We start from the raw sequence: 20,524 nt of genomic DNA, 5'->3' as shown, positions 1-20,524 counted from the left end.
CAGCAGTTGCCACATGCGTGTTGGGTCCCAACCTGCTATCTTGCGCTAGACCTGCAATATGGCAGGTTCTTAGCAATGTGTGTTCAATAAGGCATTCTCGCCCGGCACTGCCCCATGGGACCACACTACCATGAATAGGCCACCCCATGTCCTGCACAGCTTCCCACATAGCAGGTGGCCCACTCAGAGTTTGTGCAGAGACGAGTGACTGACTGCAGATCTTATTTCAGCCCGTCTGACCATGACGGTATTTACTGGGCACTGACTGACTCAGTGCCGGCCATTCTTCAAGTAGCCATCCATCTGTCAGCTCACTGAATCCACACGACATAGGAAGGAAATGACAATGTGGCATGATTGTTGTGAGGGGCCTAAGGTCACACAGGCATTGCTGGCTGAGCTTGGAAGTGGGCCTGGCCGTCAGGAGGGGGTGGGGTGAGGAGAGGTTTGCCCTCCGAACCTCCGCACTACCAGAATTTACACTCTTGGGTGGCTTCTGCCTCCAAGCCTCTCTCCCTCTAGGCTCTTCATCTGAGAGGTTGTCCCTCCTGTCCTTGCAGGGATGTCCATCCTTTCTACCCCTCCCCCTTCTAGTTCACCTGTAGCCTCATGGACCACACAATGCCTTGTACAGGTTCTCCAGCTTCAGAGACTCTTTGCTTTTCTGGACTTACACTGCAGGTCTGCTTACCATGGCAGAGCTCCCCAGCTGGAGGGCAAGAAAGGATTTTGCAGAACTGTACGTTGTCGTCTCCAGTGGTGCCCATCTAGCACAATGTGTATTACATAACAGTGTCCCAAGCCACCGATGGGATGGTAGCCTGCCCATTGGAGGAGTAAAGCCATGATGACAACAGGGCAGGTCAAGTGTCTAGTCTACTCCAGACCATGTGCTAACTCTCCGTGTCTATCATTTAATTTGCTCAACAATCTTATAAGATAGACATGGTTATCTCACCTCACAGAGAGAAAATGGAGGATGTGTGGCTAGCTCCATAGAGTCTGGGTGAGTTCCTAGGAGGCTCTGAATCACAGATCGCTTTGTGTTGTTGGCGATGGAGAGGCAAATACGATTCCTCCCACACTGCCATTTGCAATGATCAGACAAGTTACAAGGTAGCAAAGATGTTGAGTTTTTAAAGGAAGCAGTAATTTACCTACAAGATTAATTAAAAAAAAAATTTTTTTTAAAGAGTAATAAAAAAGTGTTGTTTTTTTTTTTTTTAATTTTCTTCAAGGAGAAGGGGTCTGTTGGTTAGTGACAAGATGTTTTCTGATGTGTGTTCATTAAAAATATGTTCCAAGCACTTGGAAAACAAGGGAGAAAATCACAGAGATACTGTTATGGATGGAAAGAGAACATACTCCAGTAGATGGGGCAATGCATTCTGTCTAGAAGGTTTGAGACATTTGAAAATGCTGGAAGACAGACATGGGAATGGGACAGAATGGAAAACCACTCAGAAGGGCCATCCCCGAGAATGGCTGAGGATGTCTGCCTCCCACATATAATGCCATGGGGATGAAGGCTTCACTTCTTGTTCATAAGACTAGATTTCTTATTCAAGTGGACAGTTGGGGACTTTCTAAGACGAGTGTGTTAATTTCCACCTAAATGCCAAAGTTCTGGAAAAGGACATAAGTCCTAATTGATCCTTTGTGTACTTCTGGAATGAAGACTACTTTATCACTACCCCATAGTGGAGGCCACATTATAATCTCCTATAGACGTCTACATTTTTTGGAAATTGTCAAGCCACTCCACTTTTCATTCAAGATCCCCTTGAATGAAAACAAGACACAATCAATAAAGTCTTTTTTTGTTTTTTAAAGATTTTATTTATTTATTTGACAGAGAGAGAAATCACAAGTAGGCAGAGATGGAGGGGGCGGGAAGCAGGCTTCCTGCTGAGCAGAGAGCCCGATGTGGGGCTTGATCCCAGGACCCTGAAATTATGACTTAAGCCAAAGGCAAAGACTTGACCCACTGAGCCACCCAGGTGCCTCACAGTCAAAAAGCCTTAAATGCATGTGACATTACAGCATAAAATTTAACCAAGATCCATAGGAATTATTTAGAGATACTGACTGCCCTTGGAGCCAAACCGTATCTTATATTCATTTAACATACTGCTTGCTGTTTAGATGTCTTAGAAAAACTCATTTGAAATCAGCCTCTTGCAGAGAAAAACGAAGCTTAACTAATGTAACTCAGTAAGTTGGAAATGTATTGTGCATTTTTATTTCAAAAATACTAATAAAGCCTTCAGTAGCTTTATCATATCCCTGAACCATATAGCATTTAATTAGTGGGGGAACAAATCATATGAACAAGGACAAACATCTTGTTTTTCACTAATTGTAAATCCTACATCCACTTCATGATAAGAATGACTACTGTTTTTTGAGAAGAACTCATTTTCTCTTCTGAAGATTTGTATTAATTTTCTAACATTTAAAAATAACTCATTTCTATTAAGGTTTTGAAATAGTTTTTGGGAATATGAAGGATAAGTCATAGACCCCTAGAATCACATGGTGGGTGGGATTCTTGAGAATTTGTCATCTTTAAGCTCATAGGCTTACAGGAAGCCCACAGGAATGTCTTCCCTCAATGACAAGGATCCATATTTTATTGAGAAACCTCCGGAAGAAATGCTGTTGTCTTCTCACACACCTATCAAAATGAGTCATAATCTCCAAAATGACATTCAAAGCTTTGAAAAGTCTGTGTTTAATTAACTTTCTGTTTTGCTCATTAATAAGCAAAATTCTAGTTCCTTGGGTCATTTTAGAATTTGAACAACAACAAAATATATATATATATATATATATATATATATATATATATATATATATATCTGTGCAACTGATAATCAATTTGAGTGGTTCCCTTTGGACGCTTCCCAGAAAATCTTGGTTTATAGGCCTATGTCAAGGGTTTATTTGTAAATTCAAATAATTAAATTATTATACAGAGCTCCACGAATTAAGTCATCATAGGGCTCGCTTAGTTCCTAGTCCCAAATTTCAGTTCTTGAGATTGCAACGAGCATAATTCGACATTGGCCCTGGATTTCAGTGACCTTAAAAAAAAAAAGTGATGAATGGTAATTTATCCTCCGGAAAGTCTCCCTGTGGTGTTTACCCCCATTTGCTTTGTGCGTGGGTTCAGTATGGCTGTTAAAAACAAAGTGCCTTCAATCATCTGGGAAGTAGGTCTTTTCCTGCCGGAACTCACTTCTGAAGGCCTTGGAGACAGAGCCACGCCCTCACACACTTGCTGTTAGAGTTCTCATAAGGTCGGCCAGGAAGTGACTGGAGCCCATTGTTTTGCGTGTTTGATTTGCACTGCACTCAAACTCGAACCCAGGTTTCTGAGAGCCGTGACCTCATGTTAACGGACTTACCTTCCAGGGTGGAAGCCCCAGTGGTTCCCAGCAGCCACAGGACCCCCACCTCCCATCTCTACTAGACCGGAGCCCTGGGTCACCTACCTCAGGGACTTACTGAGTGACGTCACCTGTTCCTTGATGGGTGGATCATGATTTCCTCTGCAGAGTCTTTACTCTGTTTCCAGACATTCTTCAGTAACAAGGGGTACCAAGTCAGCCTGTGCAGGGCGGCCCACTCGCAGCTGAAGGCAAGAGCAGCTGTCCTCATTGTTCACACCACGGCGGAAGACAAAAGCAGACGTGTCAGAATATGGCTTCTCCGATCAAGGCATTGAGAAGCCTGGACACCAGAAACTCTTAGAGGAGTATCTGGGGGGCTCAGTTGGTTAAGTGTCTGCCTTTGGCTCTGGTCATGATCCCAGGTCCTGGGACCCAGTCTGGGGTCAGGCTTCCTGCTCAGCAAGGGGCCTGCTTCTCCCTCTACCCCTCCCCCTCCGCCTGCCCCCACACATGCGCTCTCTCTCTCTCTCTCAGAGAAATAAAGTCTTAAAAAAAGAAAAAGCCAAGAAACTCTTACTTTATCCGGTAGTTACATAACATACTTGTGAGTTTCCGGGGAAAGGTTATAAGCCGTGGACTACACTTTGGTTTTGAAAATTCCGTAGTCACCTGTCTTCAGCAAATATCTACCTACCAGCACCAAATTCAGGTTTGGAAATGGAGTCCTTAAACGTGGTTAAGAAGTATTATCGAACATTACAGACTGACCCTGTTACTCTCCAACTGAAGAAACAGAAGCATCCTTGTTCAGCTGCTTGCCTTCCCAGGAGTGGTGACGAAGGCAGCGGTCCTTAGCCCTCCATGTGGCACCACCACCCAATCCTCCTAAACAGGGAAATGTATCAGGACTCTGAGGCACAGGAGAAGTTTGAAAAATGTGATATCTCCTAGAGAACGCATGCGCCATCAGTGCGGTGATGAGATGTATTCACACACGAACCCCAGCTTCCTTCACTCTTCTCACTTGAGTTTAGTTTTGCCCATGGGCTTCTTCCTTCTCCCCAGCCCTTGGGGGAGATTTCTGGCTTCACCAGCTCTGCTCCCATCCTCATTGTGATTTACGGAAAAGCTGAGAATGTACACCAGAGGGTGGTAAGGAAAGGAAGAACTTTCGCTCGCTGGGGCAGTTTCTCGAGTCTCTGATGCTGCTGAGAATCAGGGTAAAGAAGATAAAATGAAAACACAAGTCAAAGAGGCTGAACTGATCTCCATGTTACAGAGCAGAGAGCGGGGAAGGGAGGGATAAAGACAAAGACCATTTTCAACAGTGAGAGATTGCATCAGGAGGCCTCTGCTGGATGTGCGGGTGCTGGGGAGACAGGAAAAGGAATCTTAGTAAGTACTGCTGTGGGTCGTACCCGGATTTCCATAAAAGGATTTGAGAAATACAAGTATACATGAGAACTCCTCCATCTGCTTCATCAGCTGGACTGTTTCTCTGAATGTGACACTGTCTCGAGGGGCCCTGGCCTTTGGTGACACATGGCACTGAGCCAAGTCTCTGGCTACTGTACACACAGGTGCCATCTTCCTCCTCCTCTTTCCTTCTCCCGCTCACTTACACCTGCGTTGAGGTATAAAAGGGTCCTGCCCTTACTGACATATCTTTCCTGCTGTAGGCTATTACCTCTTTTCACTTTCATGATCAGTCTAGGTCCAGGTTAAATTCTTTGTCTCATGGCCCTGAAGTGAGGACCAAGTGGACCAAGGCATAACGTAGAGGCTACCCCTGTTTCCCCAAAGACAGCTGGCTGTGTCCACCTTCATGCCCAGATATCAGCCCTTGCATTTTGGAGATTGGGATACAATGGGCTCCATGGACCAAGGAAGCCCAAAGCCCTCTTGCAGATCCTGAGTTCCAACAGCTTTCTCTGGCCTCTGGAGTCCTGTCGGTCCCCACACTACTTCTTTCTTAAGGCGCATGGGCCAAAAATGCCGAGTTAAGATCTTTAGTTGGTTTCCCGTGTTGGTTTCCAGTGTAAACCCACTCATGCCAAATACTTTTAGAATTTCGAATTATTATTTAACATTTATTTCACTGAAGATTTTGGGTTGGGGGAGGAGATCGAAGACACACCCCACAGCCTCCCTGCCACCATTTTTCTGGTTCCATTCTCTTCTCTGAAAAGAGAGCTCTTTCTTTTTCTTACCCTCGATTTTGCCTTTTCTCTTCCAGCCTCAGGCTTAGCAATTTTAGCCCGTCTTTCCAAGTTTGACCCTGTCCGTGGGGTTCTTGTCGGGCCACACTAGCAGCTTTATCAAAGTTGTTTCTTCTGAAGACATTCAGGGCTCCTTCCTCACAGGCATTCTGCCAGACCTGATCTTTTTACTTCCCCCCCAGACAGATGGCAGGTCATGAAAGTGAGCACACGGGGGTGGGGTGGATGGAGCCAGGCTTCAAGGCTCGCCGGGGGAAGACCTTTCCTTCTCTGTATCCCACATTCCTCTTTTGGAAAATGGTGGAAGGTACTAGATCACGTCCAAGTTCTCATCCAGCTCAAAACAGCTGTGATTCTGATCAAGGGTGTAAGGAAGAAGAAGGAAGCAGGAACTGCAGGTTCAGAAAGGCTGGGGATAGAACCAGTGGAGAGAAGAGGCATATGGCGGGGTGGGCCTGGGGTGGGTCCTTCGCCCCTGGCCTCCGTGGCTGATTTGTGTGCGGACTCACTGGTAGCTGTGTTCCAGCTGGGGTGGCTGCGAGCTCCAGTAACGGATTTCCTCAAAGCACAGCCCTGGGCCATTGCCCCAGATTTCCACACCTCAGGGGACAGTGTGGGCTACCAGCACTCACTGATATGCAGGTAAGTATTAAAACATCCAATCCCCCCCACCGCATAACGATCAGGCAAGAAGCATCAGTGGTGAACAATTTAGTCAAAGATCCAGGCAGGGATAATTGGAAGATTTTAGAGTTTTGAAAGGCTTCAGAAAAGAGAAGAAAGATATTTGATGATTCTAAAAGTAGCTCTAAGTTTTTCTTTCATCTCTCTATTGGCTTTACTTTTTTAGGTGCATTAGGGAAGAAAAGAACATGTCTGCCAAGGAAGATTGGACATAAAAGGCTTTTTCATGGAAGAGTCTAGATCAACGGAGCCTGCTTTTGTTTTATGAAAAGTATCCAGTGTGTTTAGAGGGACAGTGAAAGGAATTCAGGGCCTCAGATGAAAACATTCTTCTCATAAATCTGTCTGAGGGGATGTAGCATTGGGCTGAGCAGCCAGCGTCCGTGGAATCTTGGGAAATTTACAGAAGCTCCTTCAGCCTCATCTGTGACATGTGGAGAATAAGAGTGACTACCTTGTCGGGTTGCTGAGGAGTTCTAATGATTTAATCTACACAAAATGCCTAGAACGCGGAGTGCCTGGGTGGCTCAGTGGGTTAAAGCCTCTGCCTTCGGCTCAGGTCATGATCTCAGGGTCCTGGGATCGAGCCCTGCATCGGTCTCTCTGCTCGGCAGGGAGCCTGCTTCCTCCTCTCTCTGCCTGCCTCTCTGCCTGCTTGTGATCTCTGTCTGTGAAATAAATAAATAAAATCTTAAACAAAACAAAACAAAAAAACAACAAAAAAAAACAAAACCCAAACGCCCAAAACTGGAGTTGGCATTTCTCGAACACTAGGTCTACGGCAGGCAGAGCTCTTAGCCCTTGTTTAGCTGAAGCACACGAACAGACCTCACAGTAAGCTCCCAGTCTGTCCCTGTTTCATCCCAACCGTCTAGGAAAGAGCAGAGAGAATTCGACTCCCATCAGGGTTCGCCTCCTGTACATCCAGACTCTCTTCAAGCCCCACGTGGCCCGGAGGGTAAATTCATCCCAGCGCTTTCATCGCGCCCAGTTCCAGGACAGAGCCCAGTTCTCCGGCCCCACTGCTTAGATCAGGGCAGAGTCAGCTTTAGACGGCACTGAGCTCGAATCCCTCCTGCCTCTGCCCAGAATGACCATAGCTTCCAGAAAGTTGCCTCTTTCGTTTAAGCTCCTGAAAAATGGGGATCATGTCAGATCTCATGTCTCTTTGTACAGACAAAGAGATCACAGATGACCAGCAGGCTGCACAGGGCCTGGCCATCACAAGGGCTCCAGAAGGAGTCACCTTTTCACTTTTATTACTACTATTATATATTATCATTATTATGTAATTATATTTTATTTTTATTATGTATCACTTATCATTATGTATTATAATTACATATATTATAATTATTACATTATGTATTTATTACATATTATAAGCATTATATGTACAATTTTATTTATTGTATATTTTAATAATATACTATATTTTAATTATATATTATATTATGTATTATTATATAGTATACATTATATAATATATATTATATGTTATATTATGTTATAATATATAAAATTAACTATAGGTGATGCTGCAGTTGTTCTGTACTATGGGGCTGTGGAAGGCAGGTGCACCTCTTATTCCTCCAGAGCCTCCCCTGATTCCTCAGCTTTGTCTTTTGAAGCTAACAGCGCCCTAGCAACAGGAAATTCCCCTAAAGTTTTAGAAATAGTTCTGTTATGAAGACCATTGTTTTTTTCCATTTTGCCTGAAGACATTTATCCAGGTTCTTTTTGGCCACCTACTGGCCATGTGACCCTGTAAAGTGACACAATCTTTCTGAACCTCAGGGACATATGGGGACAATGTAATCGCCTTCATAGCTTTGTGCTGAGGAGTAAAAGAGATATTTGAGCAAGTGCCTGGTAAAGCATCACGCGTTATAAAAAATTCTACGTAGTCACTACCACATGGCACCCCCTAGTTCTTTTCCCTAAATATCTCCAGTGCTATACGTATCTCACAAGTAAATGTAAACCAGTTGATATGGGATATTGCATAGTTACTTGAAAGCAGTGGCTTTCAAGTGGCTTTCATCTCTGCCTTAGCTAGGAAAGGAGAGCAGCGGACCTGGATCCTTCCCAGTTTGGGGGCCTGGCCAGGAGTCCAATCCATCAGTTTCCAGGGAAAACTTTTGCAACAGCATTATTCATTCATTTGGAACTCTAATGAGCTTTCGGTTTGAGCAGCAAATGAAATAGGCCAAAAGGCTGAAGTTACAAAAATGGAGCCAAGTCTCTTCCCAAAGATCTTTCCTCTTTTCTTGGCCCCACCATACCCAGGCTTTCTGGCACCTCCAGGCCATGGCAAAGGCACACTGATTCCTGGTAAAGGGTTTGGGAACTGCCATAGCCTTGCTTCCCATGCCTCTGAGGGGATGCTCTGGGGTAGGAGGAAGGAGGGGCCTTCTTACAGGTGCAGGGCAGAACTGGTTTTCTGGAAAGGCTGGGACCATCTTCTCTGGATCCTACAGAAGGGCTCTGGCATGATGCTGAAAAGATACAATTCAAGGCTAAAGAAATATCAAAATTTGGGGGTGGGGGCGTGTCAAAGGAACCAGGGAAGTCAGGGAAAATTCGTTCCAGTTTTTCTTATTAGCAAATGTTTACGTTCCCCAGCAGAAATTCCTTGTTGTTCTGAGGCTTTAGTACCCATAGTCGCCATGTTGTCCAACCCCAGGGGCAACATCTACTTTGTGCCCCATGATGTGCTGTGGGGCTGAAATTCCCATAGACTAGAGTGTAAATGGAGCTCCAGGCTTTTGTGCAGTAGGATTTTCCTAGGACCAAATCCTACAAAAGCCAAACTTTTGTTCACAAACAAAGCTCCGTTCTTGTTCTATTTTGTCCTTGCAATGTGCCAATTTCTTCCACAAAAAAAAAAAAAAAAAAAAAAAAAAAAAAAAATCCAACACCACCACCAAAAAACAAAACAAAATAAAACAAAACAAACAATGAACAAATCAAGCATTTTGAAGCCCTGCCCAAATTTCAGGAATGATGGTCTAATGTTTCCAAATATGCACCATGTAAAATTCCTAAGTGGGCAATGGACCATGCATTTATGGGGAAAGCAGAACTGTAGTTAAAATGTATTGTTGATCATTTATTTTTCTTCTTTCCCATTTAATTGGGTGAAATAATTCCTAGTACCCATTACATCCAAAGAGTCCTAGGAAAAATATAAAAGAAAATGGTGCTTTACTTTCAAATAAATTCCAAAGTCATCTTTTTGCCTCAGGCTCTCAAAAGACAGCGGTTGAGGAACTCTGGAATCAGCAGGAGCTGTGACCCTGTGGTTGGAAACAAGTTGTCTTTCGGATGAACACTTTGTAAACAAAAAATGGTATTCCCATCATCAGCGGGTAACTCCTCGATAAACCACAGCCTCCTGACCCTTCATTCTTAAAGGAAATTCTACTTAGGACATCTTAGTTTAATTCACCCTTTACTTCTGTTTATGCTTTGTTGAGACCTAGGTACCCACATGGGTCCCAACCACCATCATCACCTTGTATTTCCATGCTCATGTTGGCTGATGTTAAACTAGCGTTAGTTGTACGTGATTAAAGTAACAACATGGAACTCTTCATCAGATAGTCCTTCAATTATCCACAAACTTAATTCTCCTGCTCGCTCCTAAAAATACGGCATTAAATTTGGGCCGCTTCGCTGTTCTTGTAGAAAATCTGATGAAGAGCTCCATGTTGTTACTTTAATCTTGTAGAACTTTGATCAGTCCTAAACCTGCTACAGTGACTTCACATGGGTAAACCAACTCAAGTTTATTTCCAAATAAGGCAGATGGCAATCCCTACATATATGCTTACATAGATAAGGGTCTAACTGAGCACACACCAATGGGCCAACGACTCAAGGAAGGGGTTCTTAGGAAAGACGGTTACTCTTCCTTTATCACCAATGCTTCTGCCACCTTACTGGGAGACACTCTCTTTGGGATTCCATAGCACCTGCCATGTTGCTAAATCTATATGCTACTTGATAGATTTATTGATTAAAATAATGAGTAATGGATCCCATCAAGGGTTTCCCAATAGTGTTGTCATGTGATGGAATGGGAGAAGGGAGGCACGCATACTTCCTGCTAACAGGACCACTGAAAGCAGGGCCAGCCTGCAAAGCCACTAAAGGAAGTGACAGTAGGGAAGACAGATAACAAAAGCCCAGAAAACTTGTTTTTTGGTAGGACCTCAGAGGATAAGACACAATGAGGAGAAAGGGCACATTTTGGCTTCAGCAAGAAGTAATTTGAAAGACGACCCTGTGAGTTTCTTTCCAATCAGTGGGCTTTGAGCTCTGCGAGGAAACACTTGGAGATAGAGAGCAGGACTTCTCAGAAGACACTGAGATGCTTGACAAATGCCATGATGAAGAGGCAACCGCTGAGGCCATGAAGAGCAGGGCTTAGAAATCCAATTCCATAGCCCGTTAGCTCTGTGACCTTGGCCAGATTATGTGACCTCTCCAAGCTTCCTTCTCCTTCGCAGTGACTCACACAGATGGCTCACGTGTGAACAACAAATGCCCCAGTCTTCCTCTGGGGAGCTTCCTGTGAGGCAGTGTGGTGATCCTGTCCATCCGGTTCCCCTCCCTGGGGAGGATTACAGGTTCCCACTCCATTGACAGTGAGTTTGGCCATGTGACTTTCTTGGACCTCTGAAGTGTGAACAGCCATGCCTGGGGCTGCTTTAGGCAGATACCTAAAGACTCAGTGAAGGCTCTGCCCTATCTCTCGTGTCTTTGCCATGAAGACTGGTAACATTCCAGTGGGTGGCTGCTCCCTCAGCCTGGGTCCCAAAGCACGACACCATGCCACTGAGATCTGGGGGTTGTTATTGTGGTACAAAAATTGTGAGAAGTTAACCTGATTGATATAGGCCACTTAAATTTAGGAAAACTTTTATAACTCACCTTTGCCCATTTGTAACATGATATGAAGCACTCCCTCGTGGGTTATATTACAGACTTGGAATTAAGAGTCTATTGATGCCCCATGCTTTGGTAGGCTACAAGTGCTCTTATGCTATGGTCTGAATATTTGTGTCCTCTCAAATTCACGTGTGAAATTCTAAGCCCTAGTGTGACTGTATTCGGAGGTGGGCCCTTGGGAGGCCAGGTCATGAGCATAGAGCCTTTGTGAATGGTTTCAGTGCCTTTATAAAAGACGTTCCAGAGAGATCTTTGGCCCTTTCTTCCATGTGAGGATACAATGGGAAGTCTGCGACCCAGAAGAGGACCCTCTCCTGACCATGCTGGTGACCTAATCTTGGACTTCCACCTTCTGGAACGGTGAGAAATACATTTCTGTTGTTTGACAGCTGCCCACTCTGTGACAGTTTGTTATAGCCGCCCCAGCAGACGAATACAACTTATGTGTTTTGAGGAGAAGTGGATGTTTTTCCAGACTATTTACTAAAAACTGAATTTAAACATGTTCTGAAGGATTGAGAGATCCTGAGATGTTTATCTAATTGCCAGTACTACATTCTTTCCCCTGTTTTTCAAAGCATTTCTTACTCAAATCTGTTTTCAGAGGTGACCAAAGATCTCGTTACTTTCACCTAACTTCATGCTTGTTTCAGTGCATTTAATACTCCTTCATCTCTCACCTTGAGCATCATTGCAAAGAATCTCCTATCTGTAAACTCTTGCCATCTGCCCCAACTTAGAAGCCTTCTTTGATGATATCTATGCTCCTTTCTCCTCAGCATTTATCTCAATTGAATGATATCATTGGCATCATTATCACATCTGTTTCTCCCCCACTGGACTGAAAACTCCCCCAAACTAGGGACAGCGTCTAATTCTACAGATTAGCATGTACAGGGTCTCAGCCCCATACCTAGGCCCTTAGTAAATGCTCAGTAAATCTCAATCTATGGATTTTTTTTTAATGGCTTGTAAAAATTAAAATCTTGCTCCGTGAGGAGGGGCTGGGTTTAAAAAGTCAAAGTAAAAAAGTGGGGGAGGAGGTCCAAGTATTTACTCAGGAAATAAATAGTATCTCTCAAACCAAAGGTGTAGTTTCTCCTCTCTTCTCCTTCACACAGAAGTCTTATTAAGGGTGTTGACAGAGGTGAAGGTTTATTTTGTTCTTTTCTGAGAGCCTGGCACTTCGTTAGAAGAATAACTGAACCATGTAATTAGCCTACACAAACTGTTGCCATGAATATTGCTTTAAGTTAAAATAATTTTACAAAACAGACTTGGAAATGGTGTTTCCATGCATGCAGAGTTTTGTGTTCATAAAACCCACGCAGGAGGGGTGACAGTGGCAAACAGGAGCCACAAGTTATTTTGGAAGATGTTGACTGGCAGAGGAAAGGATGTCTCTTTCATGGGAGGGTATTCATGGAACGTTCTTAGGCACGATAGCACATGCACGCAAATCAAGGAGCCCGTACCTAACTCTCCTGGGAGGTGGGTGAATTTATGGAACAAAGCTGGATCATCCCAGAAGGATCTTACCTTTGTGAGCTTGGAAATGAAATCCACCAGCAGTGAAGTCTCCAAAGGCTTGGCCTAGTCCTTGATGATACTGAAAAGACTGTTCACAAAACCAAAGCTTTTCTAAGGGCCAGGGAGAAAGAAAACAAGAGTAGTCACCCTTCCAAGGGTAAGGAGTCAAAAATTGATGAGCTTCGGGTATCACTCTTAGAGATGTTTTTCATTTTGAACTTATGTCCTGGCAAAATTCAAAGACTTCTTTTTCTCCGCTCTCCAATATATATTTTCTTATCAGTGTATCTTACATATAAATTATTGTTGGTATTTCTCTTCCTTTTTAGAAGAAAGATATTATTTATTTATAATATATGTGTGAAGAGGACATTTATTTGAAAATAAATATTTATGAAGATGATGGAGATTTAAAAAAAATATTTTATTTATTTGACACAGACAGAGGTCACAAGTATGCAGAGAGGCAGACAGAGAGAGGAGGTGAAGCAGGCTCCCTGCTGAGCAGAGAGACCGATGCAGGGCTCGATCCCAGGACCTTGAGATCATGACGTGAGCCGAAGGCAGAGGCTCAACGCACTGAGCCACCCAGGCCCCCCGATGATGGAGATCTTAAGAATGTGTTCAACTTGGGGCGCCTGGATGGCTCAGTGGGTTAAAGCCTCTGCCTTTGGCTCAGGTCATGATCCCTGGGTCCTGCGATCAAGCCCCGCACCGGTCTCTCTGCACAGCAGGGAGTCTGCTTCCTCCTCTCTCTGTGCCTGCCTCTCTGCCTACTTGTGATCTCTGTCTGTGTCAAATAAATAAAATCTGAAAAAAATAAAACAAACAAACGAATGTGTTCAACTTTTTTTTTTTTTTTTTTTTGTATTCAGCATTACTTATTGAGGAAATTCATATATTCCACATTGCGTCTCGAGCCTCCCAGGCCCACCAGGCACTGTTTTAGGTCTTCTGAATACAGCACTAAACCAGGTGGGTTCCTGAGTAGATTCTAGAAGATGTTCCAGAGCTTGTATCATAGAAAAACTATGGAATGCTTCCCAGATTTGTGCCTCATCTTTGTGCCGGGGCCATACTAGTCTTTTCTCTATGGTTCTAGTTTTAGTATGTGTGCCACTGAAGCAAACATTACGTTTACTTCTTAAATGACCACAGAAAGATGGAAGATGTTACCGAAGGCCCAGTAATATCTGCAATCTATCAGAAAGATGTCAATGGACATTTAGATTTCCTGCTTATTAATCCAAACTCCTGGTCATGACATTATATGGGGATGGAATATAGAACAGAAGCCACAGGAATAGAATAAGCGTACATTTTTATGATCCTTTGGTAAATTTGAAAACATGGCTACTGATGTCTACCCACTGTGACTCATCTGACTCAACGCCTCTAGGTTTGCAAAAAGTCTCCATACAGCCACATCCAGGAGATATTCATGAGTTTGTAGTTATTTTAATGTATTCATGAAGATCTTTTTTAAAAAAATGCAATTACTTTCTATTTTCCAATTTTGAAACTTGCCCTTTGCAAGAACATTAAACATCAACCTCCTGAGTATAACTTTAGAAGACAATGTAGAAATCAGTATTTTCAAGGTTTAAGAATTTTCCTAAATACAAATGATGACATTTAAGCTCCATAGGACAAATGGGAAATGAGCTGTTCTGTACAAAGTTGCTGTTGCTTGTGTGAGCTCTCACAGATGCTTGTTGGACATAATCTGTTCAAATGGGCTTTCTCAGCTTCCCGGGGCCAAAGAAATCTCAAGGGTTCTTTTCCTGCCAATGGCACTAACTTAAGACCAAAACAACATTCATAATGAGTTCTCATTTACTTCTTCCTCTGCAAAAGACCCAAATATCTTGTACGTTCAAGAAATTAAAAATAGACAACAAATGAGTTAATATCTGATAACTGGGAAGATGTTTAGATTTGGAAAAGGCATTAAACATTGGTGAAACATTAAAGGAGTCTTTATGTTTTTATTACTTGATCTGATTCCTTTATACAACAGGAAAACTGCAGCAAGTCAAGAAGGAACTGTAATTCTCACAGATAACTTGCCCTCATTCTATAAACTAGAGATCAATTTTTTGAAACAGGCCTACTTTGTAGAAATACGATGAACATTCAAAGGGACCAATTATTTCAAGGAGTTTAAGTGTAAAAAAGCTGGACTTTAGACCACCAATCTTCTCCAGTTTCTATTTCCTTATGTTAATGCAGTGAATGTTTCTAAAACTTGCATTAGAACTACCTAGAGACCTTGTTAAGTCAAAGATTAGTGTCAATCCCCTAAATTTCTGACTCATAGGTCTCTGATAGGATCTGAGAATATTCTTTTTTCCTCCTTTTCTCTTTCTTTCCTTTTTTTTTTTTTTTTTTTTAAAGTAGGCTCCATGGAGCCACTAAGATGCCCTGAGAATATGCATTTCTAGTAAGTTCCCAAGTGATTCTGATGCTGCTGGTCTAAGGACCACACTCTGAGAACCACTGACTTAGAGCTTCCCCAAATCCTGTGTACAGACATTGCTCATTTTCTTGCACTTCACAGATACCCCGTCTTTACAAATTGAAGGTTTTTGGCAACCCCATGTCGAGCAAGCCTCTTGGTGCCATTTTCCAAGGGTGTTGACTCACTCCATGTCTCTGTGTCACATTTTCACAATTCTCATATTTCAGATTTTTTCATTATTATTTATTTGTTATGGTGATCGGTGATCAACGGTCTTTGATGTTACTATTGTAACTGTTGTAGGGCTCTGCAAACAACGCCCATAGAAGATGGTGAACTTAACTGATGGACGTTGGGTATGTGTTCTGACTGCTCTACTAACCAGCCATTGCCCATCTCTCTCTCTCCCTCTCCTCAGGCCTCCCTATTCCTTGAAACAATATTGAAATTAGGCCAATTAATAATCTTACAATAGCCTTTAAGTGTTCAAGTGAAAAGAAGAGCCAACCGATGTGACAAACTTCATTGTTGTCTTATCTGAAGAAATTGCCACAGTCACCTCAACCTTCAGCTCCCAGCACCCCGGTCAGTCAGCGGCCATCCATACTGAGGCAAGGCCCACCGCCAGCAAATGGGTTCTGACATACTGAAAGCTCAGAGGGTGGTTAGCATTTTTCAGCAATAAAGTATTTTGCAATTAAGATATGACCATTGTTTTTTAGATATACTTCTGTTGCACACTTGATGGACATATATTCTAGTGTCAAGATAATTTTATATGTACTGGGAAACCAAAAAATTCATTTGACCTGCTTTATTGCGATACTCACTTTATGGTGGAGGTCAGGAACTAAGCCCGCAATCTCTCTGAGGTTTGCCTGGGGTACTGATTGTCGGGAAATCTGGCAATATCCAAATATTTAAACAACATCATTGTAAGAATTGGAAGTAATGGCAACAGATAAGTAGGGAAAATTTAGAAGAAATACTGTTTTTGTTATAAGATTTTTGCCCTGTAGAAAATCTGTCCATTTAAAAAGATACCCAGTCCTCTGGTTTATTTATTTTACTGCTTGAATTACAAAATATAACCAACTTTGGGAAACTTGCATTGATTATATGAAGACTGATACATAATACTGTACATACACAGTGACACTTGAAAATCAATAAACTCAAACTGACTTTTCTAAAAACAACAAACAGAAAATGCTAGTTAAAAAAGCTTGTATAGGGCGCCTGGGTAGCTCAGTGGGTTAAAGCCTCTGCCTTGGGCTCAGGTCATGATCCCAGGGTCCTGGGATCGAGCCCCGCATCGGGCTCTCTGCTCCGCAGGGAGCCTGCTTCCTCCCCTCTCTCTCTGCCTGCCTCTCTGCCTGCTTGTGATCTCTGTCTGTCAAAAAAATAAATAAAATCTAAAAAAAAAAAAAAGCTTGTATAGCTTACAGTGGGATTTAAAAATTCTTATGCTGTTTAACGGGGCAGGGGTGGTAGTACAGGCCAGGGGGTTAGTGCTCTGTCGTGAATGTCTATTGGATACCACCCAGCTTCAGTCTTCCCCTTCCATAATATCTTCTGCTTTTCCCTTCAGTATCTACTCTTTCCCATTCCTTGCATGTGCTGTGAGCCAAGGAGTCCTTACTTGTAGAGATGGGCCTTGATTGCTTTAAACCAATTAGCGCTTTCCTTCCTTATTAGAGTAGTTGGTTCAGGGGAGGGCATGTGACTGAAGCCAGTGCAATGAACATGAACATCATGACATTGGCATGAGTGCTGAGAAGTGATCTCTCTCTCTCTGGCCTCAAGGACATCAGCCATCTTGTTACTACAACAGAAGCCCACCATAGGATGGGGCTGATGCCATGGAAGGCAGGGGTAAAATATGGAAAAAAAAATTTGTCCTAGGAGTTGAGTCCTTTGATGGAGCCAACCTTGAAGTTCCTCCCACCTGTGAACTCCACAGCCACATTGCCCACTAAAATCCTGCATCACTTGAACTCATTTTCTGCATCCTAATACATATCATCTCTAATTCTCAATTTTCTGAGTCTTTGTGGTTTAAAGTTTGCTGGCAAAGTACCTAACATTGTGGCCAATACAATCAATATTACTTAGAGAAGATATTAATTGACATGTGCATAGCACCTGATAGTTTTCAAAGAAAATGAATCTGATTATTGCAGTGATGAGATGGTATGAGAGAGCCAGAGATGGTGTTGTCATCTCTGCTTCATAGCTTAGCACAGAAATTCTTAAATGACAGCTTGTGGGGTCAACCAGGCCTGCTACCCAAATAATGTTTTATTGTAATACGCCAATGTACCACATTATTTCTCTCTCTCTTTTTATTACAAATTATCTATAGCTTCTTTGGTGCTGCAGCAGAAGAGCTGAGTAGTTACAATAAAGACCACGTGGCCTGCAAAGCCTAAAATATTTACTGTCTGGACCTATACGGAAATGTCTGCCAAACCCTGGTTTAGGAAATGTAGAGCTAGACTTTCCCAAGGTCAAAGTCAGAGGCAGATTCAGACCTTGAACCTGAGTCTCCCAACCCAGCATTTTTCCTGTGTAAGAGAGTAGCCAAAGTTTGAATGCCTTATGGGCAGAGGAAGCCTTGAGGCGCTGTGCCTCTTCTTCCCTGTGGTCTTAGAAGGCGACTGCTCCCTTCCCATTCTTGGCCCCATGGTTCTTGGGTAATTCTCTGTTCAGAATTCCCTGCTCAGAACTGCACTACCTCAGGGCACTTCCCCAGGCATTTCCCTGGCAGACATCACGAATATGCTGTGTAAGCCAAGCCCATTATATGACATGGGAATGGTTGTCCCAGACATCTGTGTGGGCGGCCCAATGGCTGATAAGAAATGAAACAAGATGGGATTGGGAGGGAGACAAACCATAAGTGACTCTTAATCTCACAAAACAAACTGAGGGTTGCTGGGGGGAGGGGGGTTGGGAGAAGAGGGGTGGGGTTATGGACATTGGGGAGGGTATGTGCTTTGGTGAGTGCTGTGAAGTGTGTAAACTTGGCGATTCACAGACCTGTACCCCTGGGGATAAAAATATATGTTTATAAAAAATAAAAAATTAAAAAAAAAAAAGAATTAGCATTTGTGAGGCACCTGGGTGGTTAAATGTCAGCCTTTGGCTCCGGCCGTGATCCCAGGGTCCCTGGGATCCAGCTCCACAGGGAACCTGCTTCTCTGTCTCCCTCTGTGTGTCCCTCTCCTTGCTCGTACTCTCTCTTTGTCCAATAAATAAAAATCTCAAAAAAAAAAAAAAAAAAAAAAGAAAAGAAAAAGAAAAAGAAAAAGAAAAAGAAAAATCAAGCACGCAAGCAAGCAAGCAAAAAACCAAAAAAAGCCTTCTCTTAGCATTGTTCATGAGGGAATGAGAGCTCCAGAAAAGTGAGCTGACCAAAGGTGGGACTGATGCTTTGAGGATGTTTGTGAGCTCCTTGACCCTAGTAGTGTGTGAACATGGGTGAGGATAAGGCAGAAGAGGATTCAGACATCAAATGAGGAGCTGGACTAGTTTACTTAGATCTTACCCAAACCTGAGAAGCCATGTTTTTAAAAGAGAACAAAGAGACAACTAAGCAACAGATTAAAAAAGTAAGTGTAATTTTTAAAAATCCCTTGAAAGAAGGGGCCCTCTCTTCAACTTCCTTTTTTCCTTTCTTTTCTTCTTCTTCTTCTTTTTTTTTCTCTCAGCACAGTGGGAGAAAACAAGTGTCCAGAGAATCAAATTAATATTTTCCATCTGCTGCAAACTGAAGGCCAGCATTACCATCTTAAGAACTAATAAATGGTCCAAGAAATAAGTGCATTCACTTGTGAAGAGTTCCCACATGGCCTCTTGCTGCTTTCTCAAGTCTAATTGGTCGGTGGGAAGTTTCTGATGTGTTTCCATGACTTCATTCCAGGTTTCATCCTGTACATGGGAGAAAAGAGAGAACAAAACTTTCCACCTCAGTGAGTTGACTTGACGCACAGCAAGAACAGGCAGTTTCCAAAACCATGGTTCCCGTTACAGGCCTTTGGCATCCCTCTTGCTAGTGGTCCCTCAAACTACTCAAAGCATAGAACTTACATATAAGTTAGAAATAAGTTTCCTCTCTCTGTGTGACTCTGAGATGCCACTTCCTCTCCATGCAAACCAATGTGCTGCACAGCATACATACATTGTTTTTGGTTTAAAAGGAGAAGAAATTCAAATCAATGTTGTTTTGAGTTATGCTTCAGAATTTCTTGAGACTTTTTCAGTTTATTGCAAAAAATAAAATAAAATAGCAAAAAATTAAAAAAAAATTAAAAAAACCCTAAAACCCTCAAGAACCCCAAAGCCAGAACTGGGCAGTCTGATCCGGGTTCCACTGGCAATGCTTGTTGAAATTAACTATTGAAGAATTGTGAAGTAAGGGTTTTAACATCTAAAGAGACCTTAAGAAGTTGTCTTGTTGAAGAAGATCCAGACAGGTGACTCATGGTAACAGCTTTCGACATTTGTCCTAGGCTTTCTGGTATACAAAGTGGTCTTCTAGCCATTACCTTTGTTAAGATAAAATTGCTTCCCTGGGTTTCAGACTGTGTTCTGCTCAACCAAGGGGCTGTCTCCTGTGCTCTGCTGGTACTACGAACAAGGCAATAATCTGACAACTTAAAATAATGACTACCACAACAACTAGAAAACACCTCATCATGGTAGCCAACAAGTTCAGAGCTACCCAAAGGTGGGGGGTTCACGGGCTCCAAAGTCTGTAATTTTCACAGAGGACAGGCAGCTTTCCAGATAGGAAAGGTTCTTGTGTTTGTCTTTGCTTTGCTTAAATATCATTAGAAACGGGACTTTCAAGTATGAATTCTTTAAGGACACAAACTTAGTAGCCTCAGTGTCTTCCATTCATTCTCTAATATACATGAGAACAGACTGCACATTTTGTCTGTGAGCTACTTACAGGTGAAAAGCCATTTCTGAACCAGGGTCTGACCCACAGGACCACAGAATGTCAGACCTGGAGGACAGAAGCCAGTGAGGATGTCTAGTCCAAATGTCTTGTTTTACTTGTGAAAAGACTAACATAGAAGGCTCAGGACAGTCACAGAATAAGCATAAACTTCAGTTCAGCGCTGCCTTGTGGATGATGGACATTCCTTCCCAGTCCCTAACTCAAAATACTGGATCACAGCCCCTTAGCACCAGAAGTGCTTCAGATGTTAGTTCAACTCTTCGTTTAGCAGATGACTGAATAAAGCCCAGACTGTTAAAGGCACTGCCCA

General features: G+C 42.8%; 1 protein-coding gene and 1 non-coding gene across 2 annotated transcripts in view; both read right to left on the bottom strand.

Annotated features, from left to right (window-relative positions):
* The window catches only part of PLEKHG7 (pleckstrin homology and RhoGEF domain containing G7), a 63,727-nt gene that overhangs the window by 9,155 nt on the left and 34,048 nt on the right, over positions 1-20,524 (bottom strand). Inside the window, 11 exon segments of the mRNA XM_059187532.1 lie at positions 1,232-1,307; positions 1,666-1,734; positions 1,736-1,782; positions 3,507-3,637; positions 4,420-4,603; positions 8,584-8,796; positions 12,794-12,895; positions 14,156-14,261; positions 19,035-19,178; positions 19,796-19,877; positions 19,972-20,064. Coding sequence (XP_059043515.1) covers positions 1,232-1,307; positions 1,666-1,734; positions 1,736-1,782; positions 3,507-3,637; positions 4,420-4,603; positions 8,584-8,796; positions 12,794-12,895; positions 14,156-14,261; positions 19,035-19,178; positions 19,796-19,877; positions 19,972-20,064 — 1,247 coding nt within the window.
* LOC131840045 (U6 spliceosomal RNA) lies at positions 13,810-13,912 on the bottom strand. Its single transcript, XR_009357160.1, has one exon. It is a non-coding gene; the product is annotated as a U6 spliceosomal RNA (small nuclear RNA).

This window comes from Mustela lutreola, chromosome 8 (genome assembly GCF_030435805.1).
Source record: "Mustela lutreola isolate mMusLut2 chromosome 8, mMusLut2.pri, whole genome shotgun sequence".
Taxonomy (NCBI): domain Eukaryota; kingdom Metazoa; phylum Chordata; class Mammalia; order Carnivora; family Mustelidae; genus Mustela; species Mustela lutreola.
This window is presented reverse-complemented; position numbering and strand designations above follow the sequence as displayed.